General features: G+C 40.2%; 1 protein-coding gene across 3 annotated transcripts in view; it reads left to right on the top strand.

The window, feature by feature from the left end:
• The window catches only part of ANK3 (ankyrin 3), a 670694-nt gene that overhangs the window by 316802 nt on the left and 328116 nt on the right, over positions 1-25776 (top strand). Inside the window, exon 1 of one of the 3 annotated variants that reach the window (XM_059397461.1) lies at positions 19646-20260. The exons of 1 other annotated variant lie outside the window; for it this stretch is intronic. In XM_059397461.1, coding sequence (XP_059253444.1) covers positions 20147-20260 — 114 coding nt within the window. In that variant the 5' untranslated portion in view covers positions 19646-20146. Of the gene's footprint in view, positions 1-19645; positions 20261-25776 lie in introns of those variants that run through there. One more of the 3 variants, XM_059397462.1, reaches the window with a different exon arrangement.

The raw sequence follows: 25776 nt of genomic DNA, 5'->3' as shown, positions 1-25776 counted from the left end.
TAGATAATTTATGTTAATCCTGCCCCATGGTGAATATTTCATACACACTAATGAATGTGTGCATGGAGGAATAGAACGGTTAACAGACTGCCTGGTACATAATAAAGGCTCATTTAATGGGTCTCTAATTACTGTGGTATTATTTAGGCAGCCATTAGTGAAAGTGGAGGAAACATTCTAACCTAATGTTTGGCTATACCCTTGCAACTTTGCTCACTGACATACTGAGTAAGAGATGGCTGGGTAATTTGTATCCTCACAGTTCTACAGAAGGGAATAAATTTGAATTATTAGCATTTTGCTGCCTCAGTTGCTTCAAGGTGTTTGAAGAGAAGCCAAAAGATAAGAGGGAGGCACCACACACTTAAGAAGTTCCGTTTTCAGTGGGATTTTTTATAGGAGGGACACACAGCTTAGCACCAGGGAGTAAATGAAGTCATGCAGGTTAGAGAAGTGGCCTGAGAGAAAGCAGTTTAATTTGTTTACTCAAGTGTGGAATGGGGGAGAGTGACTGAGACCTCCATGTGATATAACAGGGTAGAAAATCTGGAGGGCCTCGGTGAATTTCTGTCGGAAAATTAGCATAGAAAATGCAGGAACAATCATGCATTTTCACTGACAGTGCAACTGGTTAGATATTTACTGAACAAAAAGTCTACTATGGTTTATTAATTTGGTCGAACAACATTAAGCAGCTTGTTTTTCTTGCTGTAATTCATCCAGGACATGAAGTATGGTGGCAAAAATAACAAATGAGAAAAAGACAAGGTAATGAAAAAACATGTTAAATAACTGCTTTAAGACAGGGTCTATGCTAGTTACTTTATAAGAGCTACCTAATTGAAGTGTCTATAACCCTGGGGTATATAAAACAAGGTCAGTCTGACTCTAAAATCAATCCTTTTCTATAATTTCTATAGTGAAATAACTTGGATTATCATCTAGGGATCAGCAAACTATAACTCCTGGGCTAAACCTGGCTCCTGCCTTTTTTTGTAAATAAAGTTTTATTGGGACATAGCCATGCCCATTTATTAACAAATTGCCTCTGATTGCTTTCACACTACAAAAAGCAGGGTGCAGTAGTTGTGGCATTGATTGTATGTCCTAAGATACTTGCTATCTGGCCCTTTATGAAAACATCTACTAGTTTACTGTTTACTACCCTGACACTTTGGGCAAGGTCCCTTATGAGACAGCATCTTAAGTTGTAAAACACAGTTGATGCTGGCCTCATATGTATTTGCAGAGTTGTAAGAAAGTAATCTCTTATATATGAAAATTGTATAGAAATTGTATAGAGGTCTGTCTACCTTGTAGTATCAGTTTTAGTTTTTTTTTTTTCCCAATATGCTATGAAGAGAATTTTCAAATATATAAAAAAGCGGAAAGAACTATACAATCAATGAGCGTATTCCTACTGCCTAGAGCCCACAATTAACATTACCTGTGTATCTATCTACCAATCTCTCTCCACCCATTATTCCATTTTATTTTTTATGCGTTTCAAAGTAAGGTGTGCACACCAGTTTAATTACCTACCTGGCAATCAATACGTGTTTACTTTTTTTTTTTTTTTTAGGTAAAATGTACATACTGTGGAATGTATAAACTTGAATGTACCCTTTGATGATTTTACAAGGGACCCTGGTTGTGATATAAGACATTATGATCACCCCAGAAAACTCCCTCATGCCCCTTCTTGGTCATTTCCCATCTCACCACACTCCCAACAGGCATTTCTCCCTCAGCGTAATGTGTTTGAGATTCCGTGTGTTGTTTTATATAACAGTGGTTGGTTGCTTTTTGTTGCTGAGTAACGTGAATTGTATGAATGCGCCAGTTTGTTTATTCATTTATCTGGTGATCCACACCTAGGCTGTCCCTGGTTTTGAGTTATTATGACTAAATCTGTGAACATTATTGTACAAGTCTTTTGTGAACATATGCCTTTTTATCTCTTGTATAAACCTCTGGGACTGAAATTGTTGAGTCATAGTGTGGTCTTACAAGAAACTGCCGAAGTAGTTGTACAGTTTCACCCCCTCTCTTCCATCCCCCAACAACTTATTGGAGTTCTGGTGTTTTCACATTCTTGCCAGCATTTGGTTTGCGTCTGTCTTTTTAACTTTACCCTTTCCAGCTGGATGGTATTGGTATCTCATGGTGGATTTAATTTGTATTACGCTGATAACTAATAATGACAAGCAGCCTTTTATGTGTTGGCCATTTATAAATATCTGGTAAAGTTAAGTTATTTCTAGGATATTGGGTGAAGTGGGATAGGGGCTCATTATCTATATGGGTATGCAGTTTGCAAAATTTGTTAAAAAGACTTTCTTCTCTCAATTGAATTGCTTTGTACCTTTATTATAAATAAGTCAAAGATGTGAGTGTAGGTCTATTTCTGTTCCACTGATCTCTCTGTCTACCTTAGCACCAGTAACATACTCTATTAATTATTGTGGTTTTATAGTAAATCTTACATTAAGGTGGTAGTGTAAGTCTTCCAAATTTGTTTTTATTTTTCAAGATTGTTTTGGATATTTTAGGTCCCGGGGCGCCTGGGTGGCTCAGTGGATATTTTAGGTCCTTTCTATTCTATTATGAATTTTTTAGTAAGCTTGTCTATTAAAAACTAGTGAAGTTACAACTGGAAATTCTTTGAACCTATAGATCTGAGGAATACAGGTATTTGAACAATGTTGGGACTTCTAACGCATGCATGTGGTATATCTCTACATTTATCTAGATCTTCTTTAATTTCTCTCAGCAATGGTTTCAATATAGTTTAAATATGGAGGTCTTGCATGTCTTTTATTAAATTTATTCCTAAGTAGGGGTTCCTGGCTGGCTCAGTCGGTGAAGCATGTGACTCTTGACCTTGGGGTTGTGTGTTCATGCCCCATGTTGAATGTAGAGTAATGTTTGCAAAATTATTCTGAAGTATTTAGTGATTTTTGGTGCTTTCAAAAGTAGGATTTTGGGGCGCCTGGGTGGCTCAGTGGGTTGGGTCGCTGCCTTCGGCTCAGGTCATGATCTCAGGGTCCTGGGATCGAGTCCCACATCGGGCTCTCTGCTCAGCGGGGAGCCTGCTTCCCTCTCTCTCTCTCTGCCTGCCTCTCCGTCTACTTGTGATCTCTCTCTGTCAGATAAATAAATAAAATCTTTAAAAAAAAAGTAGGATTTTTCTTTTTTCTTTTTTTTTTTTAAAGATTTTATTTATTTATTTGAGAGAGAGACAGTGAGAGAGAACATGAGCGAGGAGAAGGTCAGAGGGAGAAGCAGACTCCCCATGGAGCTGGGAGCCCGATGTGGGACTCGATCCCGGGACTCCAGGATCATGACCTGAGCCGAAGGCAGTCGTCCAACCAACTGAGCCACCCAGGCGCCCCGATTTTTCTTTTTTTCTTTCTTTTTTTTCTTGAATTTTATTTTCCAATTGTTTGCAGCCAACATATAAAATGTAGTTGATTTTTGTTTATAGATCTTTTATCCTGAAACCAAGCTCAAGTCACTTATTAGTTCTAGCTGTTTTGTACATTCTTAAGGATCTTTCTATGGAAACAGTCATGTCATCTGTGAAGAGTCCATGTTATGCTTCCATTCCAATCTTTATGACTTTACTTCTTTTCTCTGACTATTTACATTGGCTAAGATCTCCTGTATGATGTTGAATAGAAGTGGTGAGAGTGAACATGCTTACTTTGTTCTTACTCTTAGGAGGAAAGCATTCAGTACTTTACCATTATATATAATAGCTATTATAGGTCTTTCATAGATTTTTTTATCAGATTGGATCAATTTTCTTTTAATTCCTAACTTCATGAATTTAAAAAAAAATATCATAAGGGGGTTTAATTTTGTAAAATGAATTGTCTACATTTGTTGAAATAGTCATCTGATTTTTTTTTTCTTTATTGGCTATTGTGATGCATTGTCTTCATTAGCTTTTATGAAGGTTAGCATTCTTGCAATAAACTCATTCTGTTGCTAAATTTGATCTGGCTTATATTTTGTAAATAATTTTTGCATTTATCTTGGTGAGATAGATTATTTTATGTATTTCTTATTGTTAATTTCAGTTAGACTTTGTTATTAAGATTATGCTGGCCTCATAAAATGAGTCCAAGTGTCTCTACCTCCTCTATTTTCCGAAACACTTGGTGTGAGATATATGTATATTTATTGAAATATAGTTGATGCACAGTGTTACATTAGTTTCACGAGTATAATAATGTTTGAACAAGTCTTATTCTATTTATTCTATGTTCACCACAAATGTACTTCCACCTGTTACTATACAACACTATTACAATACCATTGACTATATAACCTATGCTTTACCTTTTATGCCCATGACTCATTCATCCCACTAGCGAAAGCCTGTATCTCCCACTCCCCTTCACCTATTTCACCCATCTCCTGACTCCTTTCCCCTCTGGCAGTTTGTCAGTTTCCTGTTTTTATGGGTTTCTGCTTTTTGTTTATTTCTTTACTCACTTGATTTGTTGATTAGATTCCACATATAAGTGAAGCCCTATAGTATTTGTCTTTCTCTGACTTTTTTTTCACTTAGCATAATGCCCGAGGGGTAGGTGTGTGTATTGTGGTGTGTTTGTATATTTTACATCTTCTTTATTCATTCGTCTATTGATGGACACCAGAATTGCTTCCATATCTTGGCTCTTGTAAATAATATTTCAGTAATCACAGTAATTTTTTTGAATTAGTGTTTTTGTATTATTTGAGTAAATACCGAGTAGTGGAATTACTGGATCTTATGGTAGTTCTGTTTTCCACAGTGGCTGCACTACCAGCCTTAGATTCCTACCAACAGTGTGCAAGAGTTTCTTTTTCTCCATATCCTTTCCAGCACTTGTTATTTCTTGTCTTTTTGATTCTAGCCGTCCTGACACATGTAGGGTGATATGTCATAGCATTTTTGAAGTGCCTTTCCCTGATTATGGGTGATGTTGAACATCTTTTCATGTGTTTGTTGACTCTCTGGAAAAGCGTCTCTTCAGGTCCTCTGCCTGTTTTTTTAATTGGATTATTTGGGCTTTTTTTTTTGGGGGTGTTGAGCTATGTAAGTTCTTTATATATTTTGGATATTAACACCATATTAGACATATTATTTGTGAATATCATCTTCCATTCACTAGGTTACCTTTTCATTTTAGTGATGGTTTTCTTTGCTGTGAAAAAGCTTTTTATTTTGGGGTAGTCCCAATGATTTATTTTTTGCTTTTGTTTCCCTTGACTGAGGAGACCTATCTAGAAGAATGTTGCTAAAGCCAGTGTCAAAGAGATTACTGCCTAGGTTCATTTCTAGGAGTTTTACTGTTTCAGGTCTCTAGTCCATCTTGAGTTTATTTTTGTGTGTGGTGTAAGAAAGTGGTCCAGTTTCTCACAGACCTGTACCCCTGGGACAAGTAATACATTATATATTAATAAAAAAAATTAAAAAAAACTCTACAAGTTACCATATGATCTCACTAACATGAGGAATTTGAGAAACAAGATACAGGATCATATGGGAAGGGAGGGAAAAATGAAACAAGACAAAACCAGAGAGGGAGACAAACCCTAAAAGACTCTTAATCTCAGGAAACAAACTAAGGGTTGCTGGAGTGCAGAGGTGGCTGGGAGGGGTGGGATGACTGGGTGATGGACATTGGAGAGGGTATGTGCTATGGTGAGTCCCGTGAATTGTGTTAAGGGTGATGAATCACAGACCTGTACCCCTGAAACAAATAATACATTATATGTTAATAATAATAATAATAACCCTACAAGTTAAAAAAAAAAAAGTGGTCCAGTTTCATTCTTTTGCATGTAGTTATCCAGTTTTCCCAGTACCATGTTTTGAAGAGACTGTCTTCCCCATGAATATTCTCTCTTCCTTTGACATAGATTAATTGGGTTTATTTCTGGGCTCTCCGTCCCGCTGATCAACATGTCTGTTTTTGTACCAATACCAAGCTGTTTTGATTACTATAGCTTTGAAGTAGATCTTGAAATCTGGAATCATGGTGTTTCCAGTATTGTTCTTCTTTCCCAAAATTGCTTTGGGTATTGGAGGTCTTCTGTGGTTCCACAGAAATTTTAGGATTATTTGTTCTAGTTCTGTGAAAAATGCTGTCAGTATTTTGATAGAGATTACATTGAATTTGCAGATTGCTTTTAGTAGTATAGACCTTAAAACAGTATTAACTCTTCCAATGCATGAGCATGGAATATCTTTCCATTGTTTGTGATGTCTTCAATTTCTTTTATCATCGTTTTATAGTTTTCAGTGTACACAGGTCTTTCACTGCCATGTTTCAGTTTATTCCTAGATATATTTTTTTTTGGTACAATTGTAAATGGAATTATTTTTTTAATTTCCTTTTCTGCCACTTCATTATTAGTGTATAGAAATGCAATTAGTTTCTATGTATTTTGTGTCCTGCAACTTTACTGAATCCATTTATTACTTCTCATTGGTCTTTGGTCAAGTCTTTAGGGCTTGCTATGTATACTGATGGTTTAACTTCTTCCTTACCAATTTGGATGTCATTTATTTATTTTTCTTGTCTGATTACTGTGCTACAACTTCCAGTATTCTGTGTTGAGTAAAAGTGGTGAAAGTGTCTTGTTCCTGATCTTACAGGGAAAAGCTTTTGGCTTTTTCCCATTGAGTATGATGTCAGCTGTGAGTTTTTAATATATGGCCTTTATTATGTTGAGGTATGTGTCCTCTGAGCATGCTTCGTTGAAGTTTTTGTCAGGAATGGATGTTGAGTTTTGTCAAATGCTTTTTCTTTTATTGAAATGATCATGTGATTTTTAGCCTTCATTGTGTTGATGTGGTGTACCATTTATTTGTAAATATTGCACCATCCTGGGAATAAATCCTACTTGATCATGGTGAATGAACTTTTTCATGTATTATTGAATGCAGTTTGTTTATATTTTGCGGAGGATTTTTGTGTCTATGTTCATGAAGGATATTGGCCTGTAGTTTTCTCTTTCGTAGTGTCTTTGTATTCATAGGGTAATGCCAGCCTACAAGTACAAGTAGAATGTACTTGAAAGCTTTCCTTCCTCTTCTTTCTCTTGGAATAGTTTGAGAAGAGTAGGTATTAACTCTTCTTTAAATATTTGGTAGAATTTGCTTGTGAATCCATTTGGTCTAGGGCTTTTGTTTGTTGAGTTTTTATATTTCTGATTCAGTTTGGTTACTAGTTATCGGTCTGTTCAGATTTTCTATCGTTGGGATAATGTTGATACTTCTTTCCTAAAAATTTGATAAAACTCATCAATGAAACCATATGGGTGTGGAGTTTCTATTGTAGTATGATTTTATATGATTTTAGTTTCTTTTAAAAAAAACTCTAAAGATTACCCTTTTCATCTTTTGTCAGTTTTGTGTAAGTTGAAATATTTTTGAGGAATTTGTCCACTTCATCTAAATTTTCAATTTATAGGCACTGGTATTCATAATAGTCACTTATCTTTGAACATCTAGTCCCTAGAAATTATTCATAGTATTTGTAAATTGTATTCTCTGACTTTTTTGGTATCGATTATTTGTGCTACATAACAAGTCACCCCAACATTAGTAAATTAAAATAATAACCTTTTATTTATCTATAAGTAGGCCATTCGAGCTAGGATTATCTAAGAAGTTCTTAGAGTCCAGGCAGGTTCACAGAGGGGTCCTCTGCCTCTGGGGGTTGGGTGGCTGTTGGCTGGGAAATGCGGCTAATGCACCACACCTCTCTCATCATCTACCAGGCTAAGCCAGGCCTGTACACTGGCTCAACAGTGTTCCTGGACAGAATAGAAATGTGCAAGTTCTCTTGAGGACTAGTTTTGGGATATGACAGAATTGCTTATTATACACATTTTTTTGACCAAAGTAAGTCACAAGAACAACCCAGATTTACAAGGTTGAAAAGTAGACTTCACCCCCAATTCCAGATGAATGTTGGGCAGGGGAGAATTAGCAACATTTTCACCATTTATCACATATTATGGTATACTATTATGGGCAAATTTTATGTGACTAGTTGTCTTATCAGTATTGCAATACAACAATCTTTTTGCATCCTTTTGAAATTTACAGAACGTTAAGTTTTTTGGTGTCTACTCAAAAGCAATGTCTTTTCTCCCATTAGCACATAGGAAGATTGTGATTGTTTATGTGTTTTTGTTTTATACATAATTACATATTTTGGTTATCAACACAACCCCAAACCAGTGAAGTTTCAAGCTATTTTTTGGTCCATAATACTTTAAGAATTCCAAGTGTGGCACTGGTGAAGATTAACATGGATATATTGATTTGGGGCTTAAAAATAGGTTAAGTCTTAGATATTTCTCAGCTAAAGATAAACTGTGGATAGTATGAAAGGTAAGCAGTGTATCTTAGCACAGGTAATACATTTCTCTGCTCATCTTGTCTGTCAATGGAGTGATTCTTGGACACAGAAAATGTAAGTAGAGTAGGACATGTGGTAATGCAAGTACAGTTTAATTCTACCAATCTCTGAGTATATATTTACATCTTGCTGTTAAGTCACATTCCTTTTACCATTTTGGAAATTTAGCTTGCATTACTTATGTATGTGTGAACTCAGCCAGTGAAAAGAGTAGTCATTGATAGCATTGTTTTTCTCATGGAAAAATTGGAGGTGATCTTAATGTCTAATGGAATGGGGTTGATTTTTTTAAATATGATGATTCATCACGAGAAATACTAAACAACCATTTGAAAGTTACAGCAGAGTATTTAGTGACCCCTTTGGATATTCATCATATATAGTTAGTTGATATATATTTAAAAGTAGATTATGAAGCTCTTTGTGGGATTGTATTTTTGATAAGATACTTACATGTAAATAATTGTAGGCATAAGAAAAGACATAGAAGAATATATAACAAAAACATTTTGTTTGGAAGCAGAATCAGCATTTATATTCCTTTCTCTTAAGTCAGTATTCATGGCTTCCCAGGTCTTTAAAAGAATTTGGTTGGCTGGAAAGTCAGAGTTAAAAATAGTCACAGGTATTGGATCTGTGTTAAACTGCTAGCCATAATTCTGTGCTTTCCTTTCCAGTCTAATTGCTCAGTGACCTGACAGGGTAAGTTGGTATTTCTACTTAGTAAATCTCACTATTAGCACTGATTGGCTAAACTTTACTAGATTTTAGTACCATGGTTACAAAACCAAACCAAACCAACAAACAAAAAAAAACCCCTCTATTTTGAAGATTTTGATATATATTTTATTTTCATTGACTAGACTATTGGGATCAGTTTCCATCTAGGAAATAGTTAAAGCAGCGTGCCATCTGTAATGCACCAGCATGTCTACCAGGGGTATTGAAATTTTGTGGGACCCAAATTAAATTAGATTTACATTAAATACATGCTGGAGAGAATATTTTTTTAAAGATTTTATTTATTTATTTGACACAGAGAGATCACAAGTAGGCAGAGAGGCAGGCAGAGAGAGAGGGGGAAGCAGGCTCCCTGCTGAGCAGAGAGCCTGATGCAGGGCTCGATCCCAGGACCGCGGAATCATGACCTGAGCTGAAGGCAGAGGCTTTAACCCACTGAGCCACCCAGGCGCCCCATGGAGAGAATTTTTAAAGTAAGGCCAAGTGTTGTGAATTCACACACACACACACACACACACACACACACCCCTGCCGCAGGATAGACTACAGTTCAAAAAACATTACTGAGGTGTTGTATCTTGTATGCTGTGGACAGGCATCTCCAAACACATCTGGGTGTGCGGAGTCAAGTCCATGGTTTCTGGGGTGGGAGGATTTCTGGGGAAGCTTCTGCATACCTTGGGACCTGGAGCAGCTCTGTGCCTGCCACGCTCTTGTATAGGTAGCTTTTTCCATTTCAACACCTGCTCATTAGGAAATGGACCAAGACTCCCCGAGAGCTCTCAGATGGCCTGAATTCTGTGTCCCTGCCAGTCTGCAGTAGAATTTAATAACAACGGTGAGGTGAAACTTGGGCCTTTCCTCGGTGCTAATCCCCAAAACCATCTGGCCTTTCCCTTTCTCTGAAAAACAGTTGAGTGTATGTGTTGAGGGGAAGGAGGGGGTTGGAGCTGGAAGAAGACGAACAGACCTATCATATGTTTCTTAAAAGACAATCCACTCTCTTTCAGAGCAGATAGAAGTCCTCAGAGATCATAGCTCTAAGCTTGTCTTCCATAGCATCCACATCTTTGCCAGCTAATTGTTTGAAAATCACACCATTCATTAACTATTGACAGATGTCCAAGTTTAGTTCCTTTAGTGAAATAATGCCAAAAAGAAGCGTGTACATCTGCAGTCATGATTCAGATATTAAAAACAAGAAATTACGCATTTTCTCTTTAATTTTCTATTAGGTTTTCATAGAGTATTAGAAATAAAGCAGAGACTCCATAAATATTTGTTTATTCATGCTCTACAAACGAATTGAAATCAGTTGGTAGGGAATACATAGACTACAATAGTAAATTACAAATAAAACATGAAACTTCCTCTACCCTGCCCCTACCTGGGGAGGAACTAGAATACAGATAGTGAACCATGTGACCTACACATTACATGGAAAATATCATGGTTTGGGTCTCTTTGAAGCCTCGCTCTAGGGTATATGCTCCTCAAATGGAAGTACGTATGAGGTCCGTTGTTCTACTCAAAATTGTTCTCTCTCTCTCGTACTACTGAGCACTTACTGAGTTTGGGTGTCATAAAGACATGTGGAGGGTGATGCTACTTCAGGAAGAGGGGTACCAAAAAATAATTGTCAGTGAGTGAATTAATAAAGAAACTTGACTTGTCTGTACATGGGTTAGAAAAGCCAGTAGTAGTATGTCTTTCTGTGTCTCAAATGACGGTGACTATGTTCAGATACAAAGGGTAGATCCCCATGGGTACTTTTGCAAATATACACACAGTCACATGTATATGTATGTACGTGTGTATAAACATAAATATGCCAAGCATCAGGTTTTAAGAGTAGTGTCCATTCACTCTTTTTTTCAGAAACCCTCAAAACAGTGATGCCTCGGAAGAAGGGGGAGGTCAGGAAACTGTGGACCTTGGGTCAAATCCAACCTTGTTTTTGATTCACCTACAAGCTAGGAATGGTATTTACCTGTTTAAATGGTTGAAAACAATTCAAAAGAAGAGTAATCCTTGACAACACGTGAAAATTATTTGAAATTCCAGTTACAGTATCCATAAGTCAAGTTTTATTGGATCCTAGCCACATTCCTGTATTTACCTGTGGTCTCTAGCTGCTTTTGTGTTCCAATAGCAAAATTGAGTAACTACAACAGAGACCATCTGGCCTGCAGAACCCAAAATATTTACAATCTGGCCTTTTATGAAAATGTTTGCCGACCCCTACCTTGGAAAATACAAAAATGAGTAGGAGGAAATCTTCCTGAACACACACCTCCTCATATTTGGAAAGATCTATCCTCTAACCTGCCCCCTTTTTTTAAAAAGAGAAATTGGAAAAGGATAAGAAAATTGGTTTCAACTTTGATCTTTCTAAAAAAGGCCTCATAACTTATTTTCTCTATACATATCACCCTATATCTTAAACATAATATTTTCAATATCCAAGCTTCACTTTTTTTTTTTTTTTGGTTTCTTATCTTTATTTTATTTATTTATTTTTTATTATAATTTTTTATTTTTTATAAACATATATTTTTATCCCCAGGGGTACAGGTCTGTGAATCACCAGGTTTACACACTTCACAGCACTCACCAAAGCACATACCCTCCCCAATGTCCATAATCCCACCCCCTTCTCCCAAACCCTCTCTCCCAGCAACCCTCAGTTTGTTTTGTGAGATCAAGAGTCACTTATGGTTTGTCTCCCTCCCAATCCCATCTTGTTTCATTTATTCTTCTCCTACCCACTTAAGCCCCCATGTTGCATCACCACTTCCTCATATCAGGGAGATCATATGATAGTTGTCTTTCTCTGCTTGACTTATTTCGCTAAGCATGATACGCTCTAGTTCCATCCATGTTGTCGCAAATGGCAAGATTTCATTTCTTTTGATGGCTGCATAGTATTCCATTGTGTATATATACCACATCTTATTGATCCATTCATCTGTTGATGGACATCTAGGTTCTTTCCATAGTCAAGCTTCACTTTTTTAAAAAATTGAAGTACAGTTGGCATGACAATATTCTGTTAGCTTCAGGGGTGCAACATGGCCATTCAGCGGTCGCAGTCGCCCCTTAAACAACACGGGTCTGAACTGCATGGGTCCACTCGCAGACTTTGGTAAACACAGTGCAGTACTGTAGATGTATTTTTCTTCCTTATGAGTTTCTTCACACTGTCTTTTCTCTAGCTTACTTCATTGTTAGATACAGTATATAATACCTGGACAAAATATGTGTTAATCCACTTTTAATGTTATTGGTAGGGCTTTTAGTCAATAGTAGGCTGTTAGTAGTTAAGTTTGGAGGGAGCCAAAAGTTCTAGGTGGATTTTTCAACCGTGCAGGGGGTTGGCACCCCTACCCCCATGTTGTTCAAGGGTCAACCGTTATCTCCATTGCAAAGTTCTCCCCCCATAGGTCTAGTTACCATCTGTCACCATGCAGAATTATTACCATATTATTGATTATATTCCCTGTGCTACACTTTTTATCCCTGTGACTTATTTATTTTATAACTGGAAGTTTGTACCTCTTAATGCCCTTCACCTATTTTACCCATTCCCCTCCTTCTCCCCTGTGGGCATTCTCTGTATTTATGAATCTGTTTGTTTGTTTGTTCAGACCTTATAACCCTTGTGATGATACCCTAACATGATATAATAAAGGACAGGAAAAAAGGTACAAAGTTGTGAAACATACAACAGGACGTTTTATTAGTCCAATTTATAAAGTGACCTTCTGAAGCAACATGAGAGGGAAAATCTACCAAGACTTAGCAAGGTATAGGACAGGTAGGAAGAAGACAAATCCTAAATGCACTTGGAGCCCCTGTGTAATGCCTTGTGTTTATATGTAACTGTTTTGTCTTCTGTGATGATCATATTTTTTCATAAACATTAGCTATTGAAACATACTCCTAAGAAGCAGATGCTGTTATTTCCATCTTACAAGAGGAAAAGGTTATAAACTTTACATGTAGCTCTTTCTACGGCAGTAAGTCAGTGCCAATTCCAAGAAAGTAAATATTTTTTTTCTTTTTTTGTCAGGTAGAAATCTCTGCATGATTGATATGGTCCACAGTATGATAAATGATGGCGTGAGTTGTAGTGTGAATAGTTGACTGATTTCCTTGACAGCATCTGGCATAGTGCTTAGCTATGACTATACTACCCTTGGCCATTGTATATGGCCTCATGAGTCAATGAAACATTTTCTAAAAGTAAAAACCTTTGCTTCCTCTTGTGTGCCACTCCATCCCTCATAGAGAGTGTTAGCAAATGATCATGGAGTAGGCCAGCAGATTCCTGAATTTTCAAATCCTATCTCTTTCATACCTTTGACCTTTAGTTTCCTCTTCAGAAAAATGTTTTGAAAGTAGACTTACTTTCCTTACATCTTGACCAGAACACACCCACGGTAGAAGCACACATCAGTCCATCATGGCCTCCTTATTATAATTGTATTTTGTCATCACATAGTTGGGGAGAGAGACTTTAGAATTCCTTACCCCCTTTTTTAGATGCTATTTATTTATTCGACAGAGATCACAAGTAGACAGAGAGGCAGACAGAGACAATGGGTGGGGGGGAAGCAGGCTCCCTGCCCAGCAAAGAGCCCAATGTGGGGCTCAATCCCAGGACCCTGGGATCATGACCTGATCCGAAGGCAGAGGCTTTAATCCACTGAGCCACCCAGGTGCCCCTAAAATTCTTTTCCCTTTATTACGGGTATGGGAATCCTGAGGAAGGATAAGGGACTAAGGTCCCATTCACCTGTGTGTTCCAAGTGCTGAACACAGTGACCAACAGGTGAATGGGCGAGTCCATGAGTGCATGAATGGTTCTTTTAGCACAGGCACCTGGGAACATACTACCTCTTTGTGCTTCACCTTTCCAAATGGAAAGTGTATTGACTGACTGTTGAGTGTCTTCTCTTGCTCGTTTGCAGAAGTATCCGCCTTTGGGAAGATCATGTCTGGCAAATTAGGCTCTTTTTACTAGTATAAGCTCTTTATAGAGACAAACACTGTAGTGTGAGCCTCTCATATAATTTCAAATTCCTAATAGCCACATTGAAAGATCTTTTCAGAAAGTTAAATTTATTTTAAAGTATTTTATTAAATATATCCAAAATAGCTCCATTTCAACATGACTCAATGTATACAGTTATTACTGAGGAATTTTACATTGCTTTCTCTAGTATTTAGTCTTGCAATCCGGTGTTAGTTTATGTCTTAATTTGGGTGCTAAATTATTGGAAATACTTGATCTGTATTTTTCCAATAAAAGTTAAAGTTAGAAAAGCAGATTCCCATATCCAGATTGTTCCAAACACGCTGCAGTATGTATCTGAATTGAGTATGTTTTTAAATTTAAAACTCAGTTCTTCAGACATACTAGTCCTGTTTCACTTGCCACATACGGCTGGGGGCTACTGTGTGGACCCGCACAGATCACAAGCTCTTTTTCAGTATACCTTTCCTCCGCATCTCCCTTTATTTCCACACACCCACAACCTTCTGTCCCTTCAAGTCCTAGCATGTTGGGTTCGTGAGAGGGTGGGTTTGAAGTCCTTTGGTCCAGCCACCCCCTTCTGTATGAACAGGGGCCTCGAGAGGAAGTGACTTGTTCAGTACGCTTCATTTGCTCACCGCTCAGTGCTCTGCCAGGCTTCGCCGGTCTACTCCTCCGGTCAGAGAGGGCGCAGGATGTGCCTGCGTGGCACATCCTGCGTGGGTCTTCCATGCAGAATGAGGGATCCCCTCCTCCCTGCCAGCCAATGTGGCTGTGGCGGAGACACCTGGGGAAGCCCGTCTACTGCTCGTGTGTGGTGGCAGAAGCAGCTGGCAGCCTGGGGCCAGCCGGCTCTGCAGCACTGAGGTCAAGCCATCGAACTGGCCGGACCATCTCCTCCAGGGATGACGGAGGGCAGATGGAGCATGGACGCGGACAGGCCCGAGGCCAGCACTCATGGATGTGAAGATGCCACCCCACAGGGTGTGGGAAGGACCACCAGTCTTTCAGTGTGGTCCAGCAAGTCATTTCTTTTCTTTTCTTTTCTTTTTAATATTTTATTTATTTATTTGACAGAGATCACAAGTAGGCAGAGAGGCAGGCGGGGGCGGGGGAAGCAGGCTCCCTGCTGAGCAGAGAGCCTGATGTGGGGCACGATCCCAGGACCCTGAGATCATGACCTGAGCCGAAGGCAGAGGCTTAACCCACTGAGCCACCCAGGTGTCCATCTTTTCTTTTCTTTTCTTTCTTTCTTTCTTTCTTTCTTTCTTTCTTTCTCTCTCTCTCTCTCTCTCTTTCTCTCTCTCTCTCTCTTTCTTTCACACTTCTTGTGTCTAATCTGAAAATGAAGACGAATCTGTGACTATGAGTTGAGAATTTTCCAGGGTGCTTTTTCTGTCACGTATAACCATTGACAGGTTTAGTGCTTGTTTTCTTTCTTGTTCCCCACGTTGTTCAGAACCTGCTCAAGGTCTCTTGACATCATCTTTATCTAGGATGCCAAAATTAATGAAATGACAGTGGATCCATTTTTCTTTGTGAAGGAAAAATATTTTGACTCGTACAGTGAGCCTGCTCTACTTCTGAGAAGACGGAAGTGGAACACGAACAGCAGCACGAACAGTTTTCGTTCCATCAAAACACACACTTGGCTCATTCCCGAGAACTCGGGGTGGGTTTGGGAAGGTACAGCCTCCCCGGCAGGGGAGAACACTCTCTTCATTGGTTTTCTTTCTGTTTTCCGTCCTCCATATTTCTTCACACTCCCCGTCTTCCCCTTCTCCACATCACCGTGTCACATTTTTTCCAAAGGGCTCTTTTACTGTAACTTCAAAATGACCAAGAGACAGTATGCTCTTCATAGAACTTGCGTACATTGTTCGTGTGTCCACCCAGCTCACCACTGTGGAGACATGAGATAGAATGACAACCAGAGGGGTCAAGGTACTAATTGGCTGAAGTAATCGAGTTGATCTCAAAATCCTGGCAAGGTGTAAGGAACTTGACTTAAACCGTGAAGGAAAATCCCCCTCACTGGCATCTCAAGCCTGTGACATCCTAATGAGTTGACTTGATGTTGTTTTCAGTGGGATTTCAGTTGGTCACAGAGTTTTGGTTCCCGGATTAGAAATTATTTAGGATCTAAACGTTATCCCCAGTGCCACGCTAGAAAGTTTGAGTTTTACTTTTTTGTACTAGTTTTATGCTGTAATGCTCTGAATAAAATTTGTCACTTCTGATAAGAAATCAGGAATTATTGGGGGCAGAATCGTAAGGAGAGTTTTTGACATAAGTTCTGGTAACTAAGGTCCACGCAAGGAAAAGGCCAGGACTCCTCCTTGCTGCGGGATGCTGGGTTTTCAGATTGCTCAGCCACGCTGCCTTCTGCAGGAAGGGTAAGGGGACATAAAGCTGGGTGCTCGGATACCATGCCTTCAGTTCCTCCAAGTGGCTTGCTGTTCTTTGATTATCATTGCCTTTCCTATAGGACATAGTCCAAGAAGGATTTCTGCTAGTAAGTCTGAAAGATCACTTTTACTTTATTTTTGAAAGGATGCTTTAGGAATTCCTGTAGCTGGAGCTTTTATTAAACCAGAACAGATTCCCCTCCCCCTGCTTCCCTAGAGAGAAGTGTCTTAAGAATAGTCTTTCTTTAACTTTCAACAGCTTTGAAATTCCATGCCCAGGCCGTCCTCATCCTGTGTAAATTCTGTCTAGTACATCCTCAAGGCCAATGTCAAGGAGTGGGACTGGAGAAGTTCCCCTGTATGTGAGTGGTAATTGATGCCACCGAACCCTGCATTTCCTTCCTGTTCTCAGACACTGGCCACCCTGCTCGGAGACACACTCTTGTACCTGCTGTGCCCTCCATTTTCCTTGGAAGATTCATACTAATTCTGTAACCTTATAAAAGAGAGCAAACTCTTGAGACTTAAGCGGAAAAGTTTTATGAATCTTCATAGACTTCAGAGACTCAAGTTCTTAAAAATTATTTTCATGTTTCATTTTCAGCTCTTATAAATAGCTTGCTTTCTAGAATTATTGATAGAACTGTCAATTCAGGTTGGGAAGGGAAACACCTAGTATTTGTGGCTATCATGCTTAAATGCCTGTCAGGATGTAGGCTGTGCAGGGAGAAAAGAACTAAGACATTAGCAGTATAACAGTCAAAATCACAGACCCACAGGGCTGCTTTCCTTGGTGGTATTGCTGTTTAAAGTTCTTCTGGCTTAGAAATGGAGGACAAAGGCCCACATGCTCTGTAAGAAAGAAAATCTAAACAAGCCTTAGACTTTATTTTGGATGGGTTAACAACTTACTGAGATACTCCAAAATCCAGCATAACACAAAATGTATGTTATGGCAACATTAAAGTTGTGATGGATTCTCAACTTCTGAGTAATTTGGGGGAAACAAAGAATGATTCTAGTTTTAAAAAACACCTGTGGCCTGTTTTCCTAATTTCCAACAATGCTTTAGCTGATAGAGATCAATGGGAAAGTATAGCTTTACAGCCCCAGCCAAAGAGGTTACTCTGATCAGGGATACTTAGAAATATATTTTAAAGTATCATTAGTGTCTATAAAGGAATTAAAAAAAAGGTCCAGGAGCCGGTGGGAAATGAACCAGTTCTGTAACTGGCTGTTCTCTTCAACTTGCTGAAAATAAGGAAAGGAAATTGTATGAATTTTCCTCAAAAGTACAAGGTGTTTTATATAAGGAGAGACTATACAAAAGTTCTAAATAAAAATTAGAACTTTTGTATAGTCTCTCCTTTGTATAGTCTCTCCCACCTATTCCTATTACAATAAAAAAATTATTCTGGTAGAAAAACCACTTATTTTTATTACTAAGATCCAACTGTGATTTATCACTTTTGGATCTGAGTCTCATTTCATTCCCCTCCTTCATTTTCTCCTCTGTTTTGTCAGCTGATGGATTGGTAGGCAAGGGAGAACCTTTCCAGACGTCTTTCTTCCTGGAGATGGTTTGTGTGGGGAAGCAGCCCATGAACATCAGTGCACGCAGTAGGCCCCCAGCGCATGCAGTAGGCCTCTGGGAATGGTTTGACCCACATGATTTTCAAATCGGTCACTGGGAGTCACAGGGAGAGGAGTGTGAAATCCACTCGCAGCAGGTCCGGAAAGCCATGCGCCTACCATCTTTCTCTTCCCATTGCCTATCACCGCCCACCAGAGGGTGAAGAAGCCCCCTACAGGGGGGATGGGGAGGAAGATCTTTGATCTCCAAGTCTGAAATGTAGTGAGTGGCTGTTGTTTGCAGGAGCGCTCACACTGGAGGTTTTTTTGTTTGTTTGTTTTTTTAAGATTTTATTTATTTATTTGAGAGAGTGAGAGAGCATGAAAGGGGAGAAGGTCATAGGGAGAAGCAGACTCCTCATGGAGCTGGGAGCCCGATGCGGGACTCAATCCTGGGTCTCCGGGATTGAAGGTTCTTTATTAAGCAGTCGAACAACAGCTCCGGAGAACGCCAGCCGGCTCTTCAAGCGGCACCTTTGGTCTTCTTGCTCCAGCTCTCATGCGTGTTAGCCCTCAGCCCTGCAAAGCCAAAAGGACTGATCTCTAAAGTTACAGACTTCTTGAGTTGGAAGAAGCACACGGCTTCATGGTATTGAAAGCAAACATACTAAGTCTTTCCAGTGGAACATTATCTCCATCCGCACTGCCCCCCATTCCAATCCCCACCAACCCCGCTCATTTTCCTGGTGCATTTAGGGTTTCCTACAAGGGCTCAAGTGTTTTAGGTCCATCCAGTGTACCATTCAATTCAGCCATTTCTTGCTAAACCCATGTGAATCCCCTGTGTGTATACATGATTCCTGACTTAGGCCATTTCTTCTGGGGTATGTCCTGGCAGAAGCCACCCCAGCAGGCCCAGAGAACGACTGACTGCTGCTTCACTTCTCCATCATGAATATTCAGAGGCTGCAGTCAGCAGGGACTCAGGTGGCAAAAATAGTAAGGTGATTGAAGCAAACCCTAACATGAAGCCAGATCTCCATGTCAGTGTCTCCAAAACCCTGATCTCTGCCCAGATTGCCCATCCTCCGACCCGTGGACCACATGAGAGGAGAGTCCTGGGGAACTCCTCTGAATTGGGCATCTGTTCCATACACCAACATGCTCACGTCTTTCTGTATGATGTGTTGTAATCAGCGTGTTGTTTTTAAAAGACAACAGGCCCTTCTGTAGTCCTCTCCCACAAAATGCATTTAAGCCCATAGTTCAGCATAAAGGACGCACTGTTGAGACCAGCAATGCATGCATTGTTTTCCCCTGTAATGTGGTCAGGATCTCCATAGCGAAATGTAGTGCATTTTGTGAAATCTTATTTTATGTGTTTTGTCCCCATCAGCAGTTAAAACTCAAGTAGGAACGGCTCCATTCTATTACGGGTTAAATTGTGCTCGTTGCAGAACTAGTGGTGATGTATAAATTGCAGCTCTGTCTTTTTTTCGAAGGATTCTAAAATAGGTTTTCAGAATTAGTACTGGATTTTCGCTCCTGCATGTGTGGTGACTCTGGATTTTTTCCCTTCAGAGAAGCATCCTTTGCAGCATTCCCCCTTCCGAGGAATCACTTAGACACTTCCAGCTGGTGGCAGGGGACACAGCCATAATACAGCTTCCTCTGTCCCAGCTGTCTTTCTCACTACGATAAATGCATTACGATGGCCGCACTCTCATGTAAAGGTTCAGGTGCAGGAAGGTGGAGGATGAAGTCTGGGAACCGTCTTTGGGGTTTTTAAAAGCTTCAGCTTCTACAGCATCTTTTGCATTTTGCATGTCTTCCTGCTTCTGGTCAAAGGTTTCTCTCCAGTGATTGGAATGCTGCCGTAAGCCTGGCTAAAGGTGCCCGAGGAGATCACCTTCTAAGAGGAAGCCCTGCGTGCTTGAGAAGCTCTTTTTAAATGCATTATGGCTCATGCAGCTTCCCAGTTAAAGAAAAACAGGGATTTAGAAATCAATGCTGAAGAAGAGACTGAGAAAAAAAGGAAACACCGCAAACGGTCCCGGGATCGGAAGAAAAAGGTAGTGGTCTTTGCCAGAGCATATATCTTGCCTGGCATCTTTTTGTTTTAATCTCCTCCTGGCGTCTGTTGGAGGCATGAAGGGCTGTTTTCACGTGCTGTGTAGGGGATAAATTGGGAACAGATGATGAAGCCCACCGGTGGACCCCGGCCGCAGGACAGGCGAGGCAGGGGGAAGGCTGCATGCCGGGTGGGGGTGATTGCAGGGCTGATGCGGAAGGTGCGCCTCCTCTCCTCGCAGGGGCTGGGGCACGCAGGCATGACACAGAAAGGTGTTGCCAGGGAGTTAAAAGTACTTTCTTCCTGGCCCCGTCAAGGTTAAACGGACTTCGGGGACGTGAGTTTGAGGGAGAGGCTGGAGAGCCAGTTTTTGGACTTGTTAGAGGTCTTGCTCGTGGAAAGGGAGCTTTTTGTGCTAGAACTACTGTCACTGTGTGCGTTTCGCGGGCAGATCTGTGACCTTAAAGACGGAGCAGAAAAGTCATTTCCTGCTTCTCTTCCCCTCACCCCTTTCTTTCCTCTTGCCTCTTATTTTTGTAAGGTGCTGCTAGTTAGCTTGTGCAATGGAAATAAGCTGCCAGAAATAACTTTCTTTTGTTACGTGAAGCTAAAATCACTGAGGTTTGTTTTTCTCGGCTGGGGGAGAGACATCATCCTGAATGCAGGAATTCCCTTGGCCCAGCGGGGACCTGAAGCCTTCCTCACTGATTGCTTCTGATTAAAGCTTAGGCATTGATTGATCATCCCCAGCTGATATTCTAAGGTGGTGGTGGTGGGGAGGAGGAGGAATATTCTAGGTCAGTGGTGTTTTATTACCACCTGAGAGTACTTACTGAGTGTTTAGTGGCTGTGCCCTTAAATATGACTCCTAGGTACCCTGTGGGGATTGAGGGCCCAAATCACTTTCCCTCCATGGCAATTAATAAAAACTGACTAAAACTCTGTGATCTGAATACGAAAGTCGGGTCATAAAGCATTTTTATGTCTCTTTGTGAGAATTCCCAAGGGAAAGATAATCTTAATTCGCTCTGAGCAGTGATGCGTGTGCCTTGTAAATGACACACAGATTTCATCCACATGTGCCTCTCCTCAGGGGTGATGGGGTATATTTTTGGTGCCTTTGCCGTTTTCTTCAGGGTTAGGATCTGGAAAAAGAGCCTCTCTGCCTTTTGTTACCTGGCAGATTTGACGAGATCGGGTTTGGAGGGCTACAGTTGCTTTGCTGCAAGGTGGTAAATATAGAACATTCCCCCTTCAATATTCTTGTAAATAAACTTCTTGACTGCATTTTTACAAAAGTACAGACTCAGAGTGCATGTTTCAAAGCCTTGCACAGCAGAGTTATGGAATTGCCATATTTGGCTAGGTTCTGGTCTAATTGTACCGTGCCAGGTTGTCTGTGGGTAGGTCACTGTTGAGTGCCCCCTCTCCACACATCTTTGCCCACTCCCACAGTGGTAAACTGGCTTCTAAGAACCATGGGGGAAGGTAGATGTGTTTGTATAAAGATACAACGTCACCGTTGCCTTTCCTACTCTGGAAGCGTTGTTGGCTGAACCAGCCTTATGCAGCACAGTTTCCTGTGGTGATGACAGGCCTGCTGCCTTGGGGCCTGGGCCCCTGTTTGACTTGGAAGCAAAATCGGAAAGGAGTAAGGCAAAGGGAGCTTCTGGACTCACTGAACTGAAGCAAATGCTTTGTGGACCAAAGTGCTTTGTTATGAGTACAACAGTCTGTCCAGTGTAAATCTCTTAGCAACCAGAAGGGAACATGGAGAAATATCAATATCGTTATGTCAATGTGTAAGCAGATTTAAATGTTTTGTTCTCAGGACAATCACAGAGTTGATCCAGAAAGTGGCTCGGGGATAACACTTTCATTGCTGTTGCACTACTAGATTCGTGACATAGTACGATATGTATATTCCCTCTCAAAGATACATGTATTTCAGGAGATTTAAATATTCCCAGTCTAGTGATTTCAGGGACTACTTTCAAAATATAAAGTCAAGATCATGTGACTTTGAAGACATAATCTAGATTCTTTTTTCTGTTGTAAAGCATATCTACCACTTACTCTCTATAAAGTGAATTGTTTTGACTTGGGCTTTCCTTTCTCTTTTTGTTCCTAAAGATCCTAATTAAGGCCCGTGAGTTACTTTGCTCCGTATTATAGGTCCCATGTCGATTGGAAAAGCTGCTTTTATATACTTTGCAGGTTATTATGGGATTCATTGCTCTCGCTCATATGTAGAATATCCTGTAGGACCTTTTAATTACATCAAAGTAATAGTGAGTAGTCTCCTAAAATCACAAAATAAGAAAGCTTAAGAAAAACGTAAAGAATATCTAATTTGTAAAATAAGGAATTTGGTTCATGGTACCCATGCAGTTCAAGTCTGAGCAAGCTCAGGGTGAACCTTTCCTGATTCTCTCCATATGATGTGACATCACACAGTATGGGACATTACTAAGTATTATAATCAAATCATAATACGTGCATAAAATCAACACTGCATTCACATTTCATCAGTTTTTTTTTTTTTAAACCCACCTTTGGTCTGTTAAGAATGTTGATAGCCATGAATAAGTGATTACCAATCAAAAAAATAGGAAACTTCTAGGAATTTATAATGCCTTGTATTTTAATAAGGATGTGTTTTATTCTTGCTGTAACAAGTTTATTGTCAAGAAAAAGATCTTTCTGTTGTTAAAGGATACACACCTGCATGGATGAACCCTTAATCTTTTTATCACCGGTTTTTCTGACTTAAAGCAAAAAAAAAAAAATAATGATAATAATAATCCCCAAATCTTTTCATGAGTATTTTGTTTAAAAGTTGCTTTTTATTACATTACGAATCTTCCTGATGCAGACTTTCCCATTGCTCTTTCCTGATAGATTTTCCCCTTCCCTCTCTTCTTCTCCTGATGGGCTGCTAAGGCTGGCCATGAGTAGCTGGCCTGCCTAAGGTAGATGTAGATGGAGGGTCTTTGGGTGTGTTCATATAGGCTCCATGCCCTGGCTGAGCAAGTTGCAGAGAGGAACTCTTTATATCCCTTGCACTGAGCAAGGTCCTGACCCATGGGTAGTGGTCAGAAGGTGACCTAAGCTACTACCATGGGTTAATGAGGGCTAGTCACAAATGCTCTCAGGCCCACACTTTCCTTATTGCCTCTGATGGGGAATTACCTACGTATTTTGCCTTCTCTCCGTGTAAACTGTAAAATACATTTCAGTATTGTGGGGTATTATGAGAATTGACCTTAACTTATTCAATAGTTTTCTTAATGTTCACCAGTATGCTTGTATATATTTATACACTCTACGGCAAAACAAATAACTTTAAGGTGATCTAAGGAAATGTACACTAAAAAAGGAAACATTCGTATATGTATCACTGACATAGGATAATATATATTATATTATCCTATATATATATTATCCTATATATATCCTATATAGGGATACAGTGACAGTTAATTTTATGATTAATATCTTTTCTAATTATTGATGTCAGACTCCTACAGCTACTCAGTGGTAGAACAGGAATGAATATTCATTGCTTCATTTTTGGATTCATGCAGTTGGTCAGCAGACATTTATTGCGTGACTTCTGTGGGTCTGGCATGGCATCCGGTGGTGGAGGCAAAGCTAAAGGAGCCAGAGAGGCAACAGTCTAGTAACTCTCTGTAGAGAGAAGAGAAAGATCCGAGCACCATTAAAACCCCTACGTAACACATGGAAAGGGAGCCACAGGAGCCCACAGGAAGACTCCCAGTTTAACCCAAATGGGCTCAGAGAAGGTTCTTGGAGAAGCTGAACCTTGGAGGAGGAGTGAGCAAGATAGGCAAGCAGGAGTCCCATGCCCAAAGTGGTGGAAGTAAGAGGGAACATTGGAGTGTGTGAGAAAAAACATAAATAAGGAGCAAAGAGGACAGGCGTGTACAGCAGAAAAGGTAGCTGGAAAAGCAGCCCAAAGCCAGGTCCTGAAGACTTTGGGGCTGGAAATCACCCTCTCGAAGGAGAGGGACTCGAACCAACTTGAACGGTGGTGGTAGGCAGGGAAACCAACAGCTGCATGATCTAGAACCATCCCTCCGGTGGCTGTGCTGCAGACAGCCGGCGGGCTGGCCGTCCGGAAGTGCTGGTGGTGATTCAGGAGTGAGAGAGGCTGAGGGGCTGAACCAGGGCAGAGACTGTGACAGTGGAGAGGGGGTGTTGCATCCAAGAGATATTTAGGGGAAGACTCAACAGAACTTGGCAGTGGACTGGACGTAGGATGTGAGAGGGAGAGATCGGATTCTAGCGTAACTGCCAAGTTCCTGGCTTGAAGCGGAAGATGAATAATTAAATTTCCTGGATCCATGTCTTTTCTCCCAGGACATTTGTTGACCACTAAAAATGTACCAGGTAGGATTTTAAATTGCTTTGTAGGTGGAGGCTCACTTAATCTTTACACAACCCTACAAAGAAAGTATTTTTATCATCCCCATTTTACAAATGAGGAAACTGAGGCATGAGCCCATGAAGATGTTCCTGTACTGCTTAGTGGTACATTTAAGATTCCAGCATGGAACATCTAACTCTAGCTCGTGCTCTAACCTACAACACAAAACAGCATATGTAATTAATATTTTCACAGCTGTGTATCAAAATGGAATTGATTCAGAGAATCTTCTAAGCGATCAGCTACTTCCTAGACACTGGGAACCTCAAATAACCAGCATTATATCTCTAACTAACCCACTGCAGTATGAGCAGGGTGTCTGGTTTTCTTCTCCTCTGTTAATAGGCTTTTTAGAAAGATTTATTTATTTGAGAGATGGGGAGGGGAGAGCACGAACAGGGGAAGGGGCACAGGAAGAAGGGAAGAGAGAGAATGTCCAGAAGGCACCCTGCTGAGCATGGAGCCTGACATGGAGCTCAGTCCCACGACCCATGACCGTGCAATCACGACCTGAGCCAAAATCAAGAGTCAGTTGCTTGACCGACAGAGCTACCCAGGTGCCCCCCATCTCTGCAGTAGATTTTAGTGTTTTATCTGAATAATTTCTTTTTTAAATTTTGAAAATAAATGGACAGGCACCAACACCAGGACTTCACATCCTCAAAGACATGTTGCTATAGTCTCGTGGGGTCTTATGTGCTTACTGTGTACCCAGTGATGTGCGGTGTGAGTGCTATGGATTGTTCTACTATTTTTTCCTCACAGCTTCTTTATGAGACATCCCCATTTTTTAAATAGCTAAATGAAGACTTAAAGAGAATAAAGAACTTGCCTGTGGTCATATGGCTCATACCTGTTGGGTCTACACTTAATCTTGGGTCATAGGCCCCATTTGGAATATGTATTTAACCACTGGGTTTATGGTTTTGTTTTTTATAAGATTTTATTTATTTATTTGAAAGAGAGAGACACAGTGAGAGAGGGGACACAGAAGAGGGAATGGGAGAGGGAGAAGCAGAGCAGGGAGCCTGATGTGGGGCTCAATCCCAGGCCCCCGCGATCATGAC

Source organism: Mustela nigripes, chromosome 4 (genome assembly GCF_022355385.1).
Source record: "Mustela nigripes isolate SB6536 chromosome 4, MUSNIG.SB6536, whole genome shotgun sequence".
NCBI lineage: Eukaryota > Metazoa > Chordata > Mammalia > Carnivora > Mustelidae > Mustela > Mustela nigripes.
Note: the sequence above shows the minus strand (reverse complement) of the source record. Positions and strands in the feature narration are given on the sequence as shown.